The 14,017-nt window shown below is 51.6% G+C and overlaps 2 protein-coding genes across 4 annotated transcripts in view; both read right to left on the bottom strand.

Annotated features, from left to right (window-relative positions):
- LOC139240406 (electron transfer flavoprotein subunit beta-like) overlaps positions 1–7,985 on the bottom strand; it is a 43,950-nt gene extending 35,965 nt beyond the window's left edge. Inside the window, exons 1-2 of one of the 3 annotated variants that reach the window (XR_011588717.1) lie at positions 7,818–7,974; positions 6,614–6,772 (exon numbers count right to left, since the gene is read on the bottom strand). Coding sequence is in view for 2 of the 3 variants with exons in the window: in XM_070868906.1 (XP_070725007.1) it covers positions 6,614–6,772; positions 7,818–7,871 (213 nt within the window). In the remaining variant the exon portion in view is untranslated. Of the gene's footprint in view, positions 1–6,613; positions 6,773–7,817 lie in introns of all 3 variants that reach the window. The other 2 variants (XM_070868906.1, XM_070868905.1) reach the window with 2 other exon arrangements.
- Positions 1–14,017, bottom strand: part of LOC139240408 (chemerin-like receptor 1) — a 311,315-nt gene that overhangs the window by 241,418 nt on the left and 55,880 nt on the right. The window lies entirely within an intron of this gene.

Raw genomic sequence — 14,017 nt, 5'->3', positions numbered from 1 at the left:
CAACATCAGAGTGTGTATGGGCTGGAAGGATTTTTGGACTTTGAAAATGGATCTGTACCCTTTTAAAATGGAGACGCACATGGGCTGCGTTTCAAAATGGAGTTTGTACATTTGGACTTTAAAAAGGATTGATAACAGGAGCTGTCTTATGGGTTGCCATGGGACCAGTCTCAAAGCTGACGTCATGAAAGGCAGAGGCCTTTTCAATTCGAACTTTGTGTGATTTGTGGAAATACACCTATTGTCCATGGGGCCGGGATATCTGGATGGACAATGAAGTTTGCAGGCTAAATGTAACATCTCTGGACTGAGGAGCAGCATGGAGGCCCCGACCGACATGAGAACACCAGCGGCAGGTCAGCGCCATAAAAGGAGCGGCGTGGAGGCCACTTCAGGGAGCAGTGCGAGCTGGGGCAGGAGGGCGACGGCAGCAAAGACTGACATCATCGAGATCCAGGTCGGTGATTGGAGCGTGGGCAGATACAGCGAGAGACTGTGGAGGGATGTAATCGGGGCCCAGGGGAGGAATGAGTTCGGGGTCAGGGGCAGCACGGGCCAGCCCACACTGCGATATGTGTGCGCACTAGGTCCGTGCAGCAGAGCTGGTCTCCAGTCGTCTTGGATAAGCTGGGTTTGTTCTCATTGGAACAGAGGAGGTTGAGAGACCTCATTGAGGTGTACAAAATATTGGAGGGCCTGGACATAGTGGATAGTAAGGGTCTATTTCCATTGGTGGAGGGGGCTATTATGAGAGGGCATAGTTTTAAGGTGCTTGGTGGATGGTTTAGAGGGGATTTGAGGGGGGGCTTCTTCACGCAGAGAGTTGTGGGGATCTGGAACTCGCTGCTTGGAAGAGTGGTGGATGTAGAAACTCTCACCACTTTTAAGAGATGGTTGGATGGGCACTTAAAGTGCCGTAACCTGCAGGGTTACGGACCGAGAGCTGGTAATTGGGATCAGACTGGATGACCTTTTGTTGGTCGGTGCAGATATAATGGTAAGTACTGCAGGAAATAGAATAAGGCCAGGGTAATCTCCTGGACTAGTTTCGATCGCCTGGATGGGTCAGATAGGAATTTTTGCAGATTTTTTCTCCCTACATTGGCCTGGGTTTTTATCTGGTTTTTGCCTCTCCCAGGTGATCACATGGCTCCGGTTGGGGTGGAGTGTAGAATGTTTCAGTATAAGGTGTTGCAGTGGTGTGGGAAGGACAGGTTGGGCTGGTTGCTCTTTGCCTTTCCGTCATTGTTCATGGGTTTGTATATAACCTTTAGGGCTGCTGACCGAGGGCCGTGTGACTCTGTCAGTCGGCGCAGACATGATGGGCCAAAATGGCCTCCTTCTGCGCTGTAAATTTCTATGTTTCTATAACACTTACCACTGGACCAAGACCGAGCTCTGTCAAGCCCGTGTGGTGGCTGGTGTGCAATGGCCACCACGTTAAAAAAATCCACGCACAGGCATCTTCCACCCTTGAGGATGTAGTTCTGGTCCTTCATTGAAGCACCTGTGAACTCTTCCTTTTTTGGTGTGGAAGCAAGTCATCCTCGCTTCGAGGGACCACCTCTGGACTCTTTCAATGGAGGGGCAGTCAAGAACTCAACAACCAATTTGCACTTCCTGAACAGCTCATTTTCAGAAATGACCTACCATTGTTTTCATCAAGTTGACCAATCCAGGACAGAGACATCACCAGGAAGACCAAGCAGCATCTTTGCGACCATGGTAACCAAGAATCGCCCAACCAGTTTTGTGTATTATACGGGGTATAAAGATGCTGAACTTGGGGGATTCAGTGGCTTACTTTCCTTCACCATCTGGAACGGGGTTCCCCACGTGGCTACGCATCCGTCAACTCTCCAAAACGCCCGAAGTCAGTGCCTCGTACCGCCTGAATGTAACTCTCCAGGCCTCATCGCATGCCTCTGTTCGGCACGGTTTTGTCTTTCGAGTCGAGCGGGCCTGGGACCGTGTGAATCAACGACAAGGGCTGGTAATTATATCCAGCATAACACCTCTGGAAATCGCCAAGACCGCCAGTGTGTTCAGCTGCTGAGGAACTGCAAGTGTCCAAGATACAGGCCAGCACGTGTGTATGTGAGGAGGCTTCCAGGTGTGGATTCTGACCAAACCGGGAGAGGGGTTTAGTTAGAAGGGTTTCCATTATCCAGGCTTAGGTTTTGGGAAGGGGGTTTGGTTCGCCGTAACCAACAAGGTGGGTATTTAGTCTAAGGTTTTTGAGCTAATGTCCACAGTCACCTACACTTTAAGCCATATGCGGGGGGGGAGTAGTGGTTGACGTTTTGAGAGTGTAATAAAAGGAATCGATCTTTGACCAACCTGAACCGTTTCGTTTTGCCTGAGTCAGTTATAATCTATCCATAGTAATTCCTTGGGTCCGAACTTGGGGGTTGTGGAGCTTGTGGTTCGCGGTATAATTTGGAAGACCAATCAGGTGGCATCCGCTCATGGCCGGGTTGCACAGTAATCCTACTGGGGATGCTGCACATCGGGCATAGGGCATAGGAGAAGACCTATCTGACCTCAGTCTCTCTCTCTTTCTCTGTGAGATTATCCGCTAATTGACGGACTAGGCAGGAACTATTGGCAAAAGCTCCTGCCGTCCAAAGGGGAAACAACTCGAACCGGGGAGTTTCAAAGCACCGGTCGACTCAAGGGAGCGGCACACAAAACACCCGACACTTTCAACTCCTTCCATATCTGTAGGTAAAATATGACCAATGTGAACAAACCTGACCTGTCCATGATCAAACACCTTGACCAAATATGTGCGAGGGCCACATATCTTCACTATTCTTCCTGGTAACCACTTTAACCATTTATGGTGATGGTTCTTCACTCTCACCTTCTGATTCAGTTTCACACTTCTCTCCCTTACTCTACCTCTGTCTTGATTGTTTCTCTTCTACCGACTGTGCCAAGCCAAGTTTGGCTTTAACAACGAGAACCTGGTTCGTGGCTGGCGTTTGAGGAAAAAGTCTGCTGGTTCTACCAGTCGTTGTATGAAGAGTATTACGGTCAGTAATTAGAAAAGTTGCCAATTTATGGTCCAATGCCAACTGCCATTTCTTTGGATTTGGATCCAACTTTTGTTTGATGAGGGCACGTTTTACAATTTGTACTGTGCGCTCTGCTGCACCATTTGAAGCAGGATGGTATGGTGGAACCTTGGTACTTCACACCATTTCTGCTCGTGATCTGTGAAAATTCTTCTGAACAAAATTGCGGCCCATTATCAGACACAATTACTTCGAGGAGGACATATGAAGAAACAATCTTCTCAAATTGTCCAGTGTTTTAATTGTTATTTTCCACATCGGAAATACCTCTACCCACTTCGAAAGGCTATCAATCACAATGAACAATTGCTGTTCTTCTAGCTCAGCAAAATCTACAAGTAACCTTTGCCATACCGTGACAGGCCATTTCCATGGCTATAATGGTACTGATGGTGGTTTCTTGCTTATCGATTGACATGTTGTGCACTGACTAACAATGCACTCTCTATCTTTATCTAGACCTGGCCACCATAAGTAACTGCGTGCAAAACTTTACTATTCTCTACTACTAACTGTATTGGTTGGACAAATCAAATTGGTCAGGGTAGCGTTGAGGAAGAGTTCACAGAGTGCATAAGGGATGGGTTCCTTGAGCAGTATGTAACGGAACTAACCAGGGGGCAGGCTATCTTGGACCTGATCCTGTGTAATGAGACAGGATTCATAAACAATCTCTGAGCAAAGGATCCCCTTGGAATGAGTGATCATAGCATGGTTGAATTTCAAATTTAGATGGAGAGTGAGAAAGTTGGTTCTCAAACCAGCGTACTAAGCTTAAATAAAGGAGACTATGAAGGTATGAGGGCAGAGTTGGCTAAAGTGGACTGGGAAAATAGACTAAAGTGCAGAACGGTTGATGAACAGTGGCGTACATTTAAGGAGATATTTCACAACTCTCAAGAAAAATATATTCTGGAGGAGAAAAGGATGTAAGAGAAAAGATAGCCATCCGTGGCTAACTAAAGAAATAAAGGATGGTATCCAATTAAAAACAAGGTCATACAAAGTGGCCACAACTAGTGGGAGGGTAGAAGATTGGGAAGCTTTTAAAAGCCAGCAAAGAATGATTAAAAAAATGATTAGGAAAGGAAAGATCGACTAGCACGAAATATAAAAACAGATAGCAAGAGTTTCTATCAGTATATAAAAAGGAAAAGAGTGGCTTAAGTAAATGTTGGTCCCTTAGAGGACGAGACTGGGGAATTAGTGATGGGGAACATGGAGATGGCAGCAACTCTGAACAAATATTTTGTATCAGTCTTTACAGAGGACACAAACAATATTCCAACAGTGGATAGTCAAGGGGCTTTAACGGGGGAGGAACAAAACACAATCACAATCACTAAGGAGGTGGTACTCAGTAAGATAATGGGACTAAAGGCAGATAAATCCCCTGGACCTGATGGCTTGCATCCTAGGGTCTTAAGAGAAGTAGCGGCAGGGATTGTGGATGCATTGATTGTAATTTACCAAAATACCCTGGATTCTGGGGAGGTCCCAGTATATTGGAAAACTGCAAATGTAACACCACTATTTAAAAAAGGAGGCAGACAAAAAGCAGGAAACTATAGACCAGTTAGCCTAACATCTTTGGTTGGGAAAATGTTGGAGTCCATTATTAAAGAAGCAGTAGCAGAACATTCGGAAAAGCAAAATTCGGTCAGGCAGAGTCAGCATGGATTTATGAAGGGGAAGTCATGTTTGACAAATTTGCTGGAATTCTTTGAGGATGTAACAAACAGGGTGGATAAAGGTGAACCAGTGGATGTGGTGCATTTGGACTTCCAGAGGCATTTGACAAGGTGCCACATAAAAGGTTACTGCACAAGATAGAAGTTCACGGGGTTGGGGGTAATATATTAGCATGGATAGAGGATTGGCTAACTGGCAGAAAACAGAGAGTCAGGATAAATGGTTCATTCTCAGGTTGGCAATCAGTAACTAGTGGGGTGCCGCGGGGATCAGTGCTGGGACCCCAGCTATTTACAATCTATATTAACGACTTGGAAGAAAGGACCGAGTGTAACGTAGCCAAGTTTGCTAATGATACAAAAATGGGAGGCAAAGCAATGTGTGAGGAGGACACAAAAAATCTGCATAAGGACATAGACAGGCTAAGTGAGTGGGCAAAAATTTGGCAGATGGAGTACAATGTTGGAAAGTGTGAGGTCATGCACTTTGGCAGAAAAATAAAAGAGCAAGTTATTATTTAAATGGAGAAAGATTGCAAAGTGCCGCAGTACAGCGGGACCTGGGGGTACTTGTGCATGAAACACAAAAGGATAGTATGCAGGTACAGCAAGTGATCTGGAAGGCCAATGGTATCTTGGCCTTTATTGCAAAGTGGATGGAGTATAAAAGCAGGGAAGTCTTGCTACAGTTATACAGGGCATTGGTGAGGCCACACCTGGAATACTGCGTGCAGTTTTGGTTTTCATATTTACGAAAGGATATACTTGCTTTGGAGGCAGTTCAGAGAAGGTTCACTAGGTTGATTCCAGAGATGAGGGGCTTAACTTATGAGGAAAGGTTGAGGAGGTTGGGCCTCTCATTGGAATTCAGAAGAATGAGAGGTGATTTTTTCGAAACATATAAGATTATGAGAGGGCTTGACAAGGTGGATTCAGAGAGGATGTTTCCACTGATGGGGTGAGAATAGAACTAGGGGGCATAATTGTGGAATAAGGGACCGTCCATTTAAAACTGAGGAGGAATTTCTTCTGAGGGCTGTAAATCTGTGGAATTTGCTGCCTCAGAGAGCTGTGGAAGCTGGGACATTGAATATATTTAACACAGAGATAGACAGTTTCTTAAACGATAAGGGGTTATGGGGAGCGGGTAGGGAAATGGACCTGAGTCCATGATCAGATCAGCCATGATCGTGTTGAATGGTGGAGCAGGCTCGAGGGGCCGTATGGCCTACTCCTGCTCCTATTTGTTATGTTCTTATAACCGTCTCCTTAAACCCCTCTCCCCTATCTCCACCACACTCACCTCCAACAAGTGTGAGGAGCTCATGGACTTCTTTGTCTCAAAGATTGAGACCATCCAATCAGCTGCCTCTGCGAGTTCCCTTCCTTCACCCAGCCCACAGGGTCAACCTTCATCTGAGGACCCCACCTGCCCTAAACTCACATCTTTCTGTCGTTTATCTTTGATCTCCGGTCTTGATCCCTTCAACAGTGCAGCGCTCCCTCAGTACTGCCTCTCCGACAGTGTGGCGCTCCCTCAGTACTGTCCCTTCGACAGTCTGGCGCTCCCTCAGTACTGCCCCTCCGACAGTGCAGCACTCCCTGTCGGAGGCGCAGTACTGAGGGAGTGCTGCACTGCCCGAGGTGCCGTCTTTCGGATAAGGCTTTAAACCGAGGCCCCGTCTGCCCTCTCAGAAAATATCAATTGAAGGATATGGTGATGGGGTGAGATGGAGAGTGGGGGGGGGGGCAGGGGGGAGGAGGCTGGTGTGGAGCATAAACACCGGCACGGAGCGGTGGGTCCGAATGGCCTGTCCCTGTGCGGCAAATCCCAGGAGATACCTGGCACTGCTGGGGCCCACAGCTCACTGCGATCACTTCCATCGCCAGCTTCTTCTCCTTCAGTCGGACGGCCTCCTCGATGGCGATCTCGCAGAATGGGTTCATGGAGTGCTTGACCCCATCGGTCACCACCCCGGTACGGTCCGGCTTCACCCTGATCTGTGCGCCAGAGAGGAGAGAGAAAGAGAGCACGTCACTCACAGCCCGCCTGCGACAGACCCGCACCCCAACACACTGACTCCAGCCCCGTCATCCAGGCCCACACTCCCCCACACCCTGACTCCTGCCCCGTCATCCAGGCCCACACTCCCCCACACCCTGACTCCCCGTCATCCAGGCCCACACCCCCCCACACCCTGACTCCCCGTCATCCAGGCCCACACTCCCCCACACCCTGACTCCAGCCCCGTCATCCAGGCCCACACTCCCCCACACCCTGACTCCCCGTCATCCAGGCCCACATCCCCCACACCCTGACTCCCTGTCAGCCAGGCCCACAAAGCTCCAGTTGGGAAGGGGGTGCAGGGGGAACTGGAAATCTCATCAACCCTGGGGTGGCTGGGGGGTGTAGAGGGGGTCAGGGTTGGAAAGTGTGGGTTATCGAAGGAAACTGGGGCTTTGGGGAGCAAATTGGGGATTAAGGGAGGAAATTGGGGGGTTAGGGGGAGGTAATTGTGGGGGGTTAGGGGAGGTAATTGGGGGGTTAGGGGGAGGTAATTGGGGGGGTTAGGGGGAGGTAATTGGGGGGTTAGGGGGAGGTAATTGGGGGGGGTTAGGGGGAGGTAATTGGGGGGGGTTAGGGGGAGGTAATTGGGGGGGGGTTAGGGGGAGGTAATTGGGGGGTTAGGGGGAGGTAATTGGGGGGGTTAGGGGGAGGTAATTGGGGGGGTTAGGGGGAGGTAATTGGGGGGGTTAGGGGGAGGTAATGGGGGGGGGTTAGGGGGAGGTAATTGGGGGGGGTTAGGGGGAGGTAATTGGGGGGGGTTAGGGGGAGGTAATTGGGGGGTTAGGGGTAAAATGGGGGTTAAGGGAGTGACTTGGTAGTTAAAGGAGGTAATTGGGGTCTAGGGGAGGACAGTGGGGGTTAGGGGTAAATTGGGGGTTAGGGGTAAATTGGGGGTTAGGGGTAAATTGGGGGTTAGGGGGAGGTAATTGGGGGTTCAGTCTGCAGCCGGGGCCTGGGGGAACCCCTGGGAAACCTCACCACGACGCCATAGTCGATGACCCGCTTCACACTGACCAGGAGCCGCAGCGCCATTGTGTCCGGATCCGTCTCTCCCGCCGGCAATGCGCATTGGGCAGCGCTCACTTCCGCTCTGCAGCCTTACACGCGGCCATTGGGCGGCGCTCACTTCCGCCCCGCAGCCTTACACGCGGCCATTGGGCGGCGCTCACTTCCGCCCCGCAGCCTTACACGCGGCCATTGGGCGGCGCTCACTTCCGCCCCGCAGCCTCACACGCGGCCATTGGGCGGCGCTCACTTCCGCCCCGCAGCCTTACACGCGGCCATTGGGCGGGGCTCACTTCCGCCCCGCAGCCTCACATGCGGCCATTGGGCGGTGCTCACTTCCGCCCCGCAGCCTCACACGCGGCCATTGGGCGGGGCTCACTTCCGCCCCGCAGCCTCACACGCGGCCATTGGGCGGGGCTCACTTCCGCCCCGCAGCCTCACACGCGGCCATTGGGCGGCGCTCACTTCCGCCCCGCAGCCTCACACGCGGCCATTGGGCGGTGCTCACTTCCGCCCCGCAGCCTCACACGCGGCCATTGGGCGGTGCTCACTTCCGCCCCGCAGCCTCACACGCGGCCATTGGGCGGTGCTCACTGCCGTCCCGCAGACTCACACGCGGCCATTGGGCGGTGCTCACTGCCGTCCCGCAGACTCACACGCGGCCATTGGGCAGCGCTCACTTCCGCTCTGCAGCCTTACACGCGGCCATTGGGCGGTGCTCACTTCCGCTCTGCAGCCTCACACGCGGCCATTGGGCAGCGATCACTTCCGCCCCGCAGCCTCACACGCGGCCATTGGGCGGCGCTCACTTCCGCCCCGCAGCCCGCGTGCACCGCCCTCAGCCCTCCGCCTGGAGTGCCGCGAACCCACTCCAAGCATTCCGCCGGCCCAAAAATCCCGCCCTTTCTCATCATTGTTGCAGAAATTATGATTTAACAGAGAGAGAGAGAGAGAGATTAATAGATCGATATACAGATATGTATCGATAAACAGACAGACAGACTGACTGACATCAAGCTACCACAAATTGTAATGTAAAACGGCTCGAGGGGCTGAATGGGCCTCTTCCTGTTCCTGGGTAACAGGCTCGAGGGGCTGAATGGGCCTCCTCCTGTTCCTGTGCAACAGGCTCGAGGGGCTGAATGGGCCTCCTCCTGTTCCTGTGCAACAGGCTCGAGGGGCTGAATGGGCCTCCTCCTGTTCCTGTGTAACAGGCTCGAGGGGCTGAATGGGCCTCCTCCTGTTCCTGTGTAACAGGCTCGAGGGGCTGAATGGGCCTCCTATTGTGTTCCTAACACAGATGAGACTGCACACAGGGAGGTTAAAGTAACAGTGACCTCAGTCTTTAATAAGACACTCCAGAGTGAGGAACAGGCCTTAGGGGCCGGCTTATATACAATGCTCCCAAGGGATGCTGGGATCCCTTGGGACTTCAGGGGATGCGCTCCCTGGTGGAAGAACATGGGAGTGCATGCTTTACAGATACACAACATCACTCCCCCCACAAAGTAATAGTGAAAACTATTTACAAGGTGAGGCGGTCAGGAGCCTTTCTTTCCCTGGTGGACCGCCTCGGTACAAATGTCTGTTCTGGTGTGTTGGCTGTGCCCTCGCTGGGCTGGCGTGTTGTTGGCCCTGCGGGGCTGCTGGGTGAGCCTGGCCTTGCTGGACTGTTGGGCGTGATGGGTTCGATTTCCTGGTCCGACGTGGTGTCGTTGATCCTTTGGGTGTGTGTTGTGGGCTCGAAAAAGGTGGTGTCTGCTGTGGGTTGTTCAGGGCAGTCTGTGAACCGCAGCCTCGTTTGGTCCAGGTGCTTTCTGCAAATTTGTCCATTGTCTAGTTTGACTACAAACACCCTACTCCCTTCTTTAACTATCACCGCGCCCGCGATCCACTTGGGACCATGTCTATAGTTTAGCACATACACAGGGTCATTCAGATCAATTTCCCGTGACACAGTGGCGCGACCATCGTTTACATTTTGTTGCTGCCGTCTGCTCTCTACCTGATCATGCAGGTTGGGGCGAACCAGCGAGAGTCTGGTTTTAAGTGCCCTTTTCATGAGTAGCTCAGCCGGGGGCACCCCTGTGAGCGAGTGGGGTCTCGTGCAGTAGCTGAGCAGTACTCGGGACAGGCGGGTTTGGAGTGATCCTTCTGTGACTCGTTTGAGGCTCTGTTTGATGGTTTGTACTGCCCGCTCTGCCTGCCCATTGGAGGCTGCTTTAAACGGGGCCGAGGTGACATGTTTAATCCCATTGCGGGTCATGAATTCTTTAAATTCGGCACTGGTGAAACATAGCCCGTTGTCACTGACCAGTTTGTCAGGCAGGCCGTGGGTGGCAAACACGGCCCTCAGGCTTTCAATGGTGGCGGTGGCGGTGCTTCCCGACATTATTTCACCTTCAATCCATTTTGAAAAAGCATCCACCACCACCAGGAACATTTTACTGAGAAACGGGCCCGCATAGTCGATATGGATTCTTGACCATGGTCTGGAGGGCCAGGACCACAAACTTAGTGGTACCTCTTTGGGCCCATTACTCAACTGAGCACACACACTGCATTGCCATAGACAGGACTCGAAGTCAGAGTCGATACTGGGCCACCACACGTGGGATCTGGCTATCGCTTTCATCATTACGATACCCGTGTGTGTGTTGTGGAGATCTGAGATGAACGTCTCCCTGCCCTTTTTGGGTAGCACTACGCGGTTACCCAACAACAGGCAGTGTGCCTGAATGCACAGCTCGTCCTTTCGCCGCTGGAACGGCTTGATTAGCTCTTGCATTTCAACGGGGATGCTGGCCCAGCTCCCATGCAGTACAGTTTTTTACTCGGGACAGCAGAGGATCTTGGCTGGTCCAAGTCCTAACCTGGCGGGCCGTGACAGGTGATTTCTCATTTTCAAACGCTTCCATGACCATCAACAAGTCTGCGGGCTGTGCCACCATCAACAAGTTTGCAGGCTGCGCCATTTCCACCCCCGTGGTGGGCAATGATAGCCGACTGAGAGCATCCGCACAGTTCTTGGTGCCTGGCCTGTGGCGGATGGTATAGTTATAAGCTGATAGCACGAGTGCCCACCTTTGTATTCGGGCTGAGGCATTCGTATTTATCCCCTTGTTTTCAGCGAACAGGGATATGAGGGGCTTGTAATCGGTTTCCAGCTCAAATTTGAGGCCAAACAGATACTGATGCATTTTCTTTACCCCGAACACACACGCTAATGCCTCTTTCTCAATCATGCTGTAGGCCCTCTCAGCCTTAGACAAGCTCCTGGAGGCATAGGCAACAGGTTGCAACTTCCCCGCAACGTTAGCGTGTTGTAATACACACCCGACTCCGTACGACGACGCATCACATGCGAGCACAAGTCTTTTACACGGGTTATACAATACAAGCTGCTTGTTGGAGCATAAAATGTTTCTGGCTTTCTCAAAAGCAATTACTTTGTTATTTTCCCTCATACCCAGTTCTCACCTTTATGCAATAACCCATGTGGCGGCTCTAAGAGGGTGCTTAACCCCAGTAGGAAGTTACCAAAATAGTTGAGGAGTCCCAGGAACGACCGCAGCTCCGTGACGTTCTGTGGCCTGGCCATGTTCCTCATAGCCTCTGTCTTGATGTCTGTGGGCCGAATGCCGTCTGCCGCGATCTTTCTCCCCAAAATCTCCACTTCTGTTGCCATGAAGACGCATTTCAACCTCTTCAGCCGCAGCCCTATGCGATCCAGTCGCTGGAGGACCTACTCCAGGTTTTCTAGGTGCTCGACAGTGTCCCGACTCGTGACCAATAAGTCATCCTGAAAAATCACCATGCATGGAACCGACTTGAGTAGGCTCTCCATGTTTCTCTGGAAGATCGCTGCAGCTGACCGAATTCCAAATGGGCATCTGTTATAGATGAACAGTCCCTTGTGCGTGTTGATGCAGGTGAGGCCATTCGAAGACTCCTCCAGCTCCTGCGTCATGTAGACCGAAGTCAGGTCAAGCTTGGTGAACGTCTTGCCTCCTGCCAGCGTCGCAAATAGGTCGTCTGCCTTAGGTAGTGGGTATTGGTCCTGTAGCGAGAAACGATTAATAGTTACTTTATAATCGCCGCAAATCCTGACCGTGCCTTCAATTTTGAGTACTGGAAGAATCGGGCTGGCCCACTCGCTGAATTCCACTGGGGAGATGATGCCCTCGCATTTCAGCCTGCCCAGCTCGATTTCCACTCTCTTCCTCATCATGTGAGGTACCGCTCGTGCCTTGTGGTGAAAGGGTCGTGCCTCTGGGACCAAGTGGATCCGCACCTTCGCCCCAGAAAAGTTCCCAATGCCAGGCTCAAAAAGGAAGGAAATTTGTTAAGAACCTGAGTACATGAGGCCTCATCGACATGTGATAGCGCTCGGATGTCATCCCAGTTCCAGCAGATTTTGCCCAGCCAGCTTCTTCCATGCAGTGTGGGGCCATCGCCCTGGACAATCCAGAGTGGCAGTTCGTGCACCATGCCCTCGTAGGTGACCTTGACCAGGACAGTGATAAGTTCTTTGGTGTACGTTCTCAGTTTCGTGTGGATGGGACTCAGGGCTGGTCTGAGTGCCTTGTTGCACCACAGTCTCTCAAACATCTTTTTACTCATGATGGATTGGCTAGCGCCAGTGTCCAGTTCCATGGCTACGGGTAAGCCATTCAATTTTACATTTAGCATTATAGGTGGACATTTCGTCGAAAATGTGTGCACCCCGTGTACTTCAGCATCTGCCTCCTCTTTCTGAGGCTTGAAATTGCTTTGATTCACCATGGACCGATCTTCCATTGCCACGTGGTGGTTAGCAGGTTTTGCAGAGCTCGTTGGAGGTGCGTCATTGTTCCACAGCTCTTGAAAACATATCCTTTGAAGCGGCATGAATAGGCTGAATGGAAGCCTCCACAACGCCAACAAGGTGTGAATTGCCTTGCATTCATCCCTTGTTGTTGAATCTGAGTCATCTGGGTCTGCTAGCAGTTGCAGACTTGTGGTTTCTGCCCTGTACATTTCTGCTCGCAAACACAGTTCCAGTTAATTTATAAACATTGCTATCACTTGTGTGCTGAGAGATTTGTTTGGTGTTATCACTGGTGTTTATAAACGCCTGTGCTATCGCAATGGCCTTACTGAGGGTCGGTGTCTCTACAGTCAAAAGTTTACGTAGGATGGTCTGGTGGCCAATGCCCAGTACAAAACAGAACGCTGGCACGTGTAGAACCGATACCTTGACATCAGCAAGCTCTCCCTCGGGTTAAAATGCTCCTGAACCAGTGTACACAGCTCCTTATACGACTTAACAGTGGGTTTCACCGGAGCCAGAAGATTCTTCATGAGGCTGTAGGTCGGTGCCCCGCAGACGGTGAGGAGGATGCTCTCCTTTTTGCAGCGCTTCCTTCTCTGCCCAGCTCGTTGGCTCCAAAGTACTGGTCCAGCTGTTCGACATAGGCTTCCCTGTCCTCACCCTCTGAGAACTTCTCCAGGATGCCCACAGTTTGCTTTATCTTTGCGTTGGATTTGGATACTCGTCGCCAGTTGTTGTGTTCCTGTCACAGATGAGACTGCACACAGGGAGGTTAAAGTAACAGTGACCTCAGTCTTTATTAAGACACACCAGAGTGAGGAACAGGCCTTAGGGGGCCGGCTTATATACAGTGCTCCGAAGGGATGCTGGGATCCCTTGGGACTTCAGGGGATGCACTCCCTGGTGGTGGAACATGGGAGTGCATGCTTTACAGATACACAACACTCCTGTTCCTGTGTAACAGGTTCGAGGAGCTGATTGGGCCTCCTCCTGTTCCTGTGTAATAGGCTCAAGGTGCTGAATGGACCTCCTCCCTGTTCCTGTGTAACATGCTCGAGGGGCTGAATGGGCCTCCTCGTACCTGTCGGAGGGGCAGTACTGAGGGCATACCGCACTGTCGGAGGGGCAGTACTGAGGGACTACCGCACTGTTGGAGGGGCAGTACTGAGGGAATGCTGCACTGTTGGAGGGGCAGTACTGAGGGAGTACCGCACTGTCAGACGGGCAGTACTGATGGAGTACTGCACTGTCGGAGGGGCAGTACTGAGGGAATGCTGCACTGTTGGAGGGGCAGTACTGAGGGAGTACCGCACTGTCGGAGGGGCAGTACTGAGGGAGTACTGCACTGTCGGAGGGGCAG

The sequence above is a fragment of the Pristiophorus japonicus genome, chromosome 31 (assembly GCF_044704955.1).
Source record: "Pristiophorus japonicus isolate sPriJap1 chromosome 31, sPriJap1.hap1, whole genome shotgun sequence".
Lineage (NCBI taxonomy): Eukaryota > Metazoa > Chordata > Chondrichthyes > Pristiophoridae > Pristiophorus > Pristiophorus japonicus.
Note: the sequence above shows the minus strand (reverse complement) of the source record. Positions and strands in the feature narration are given on the sequence as shown.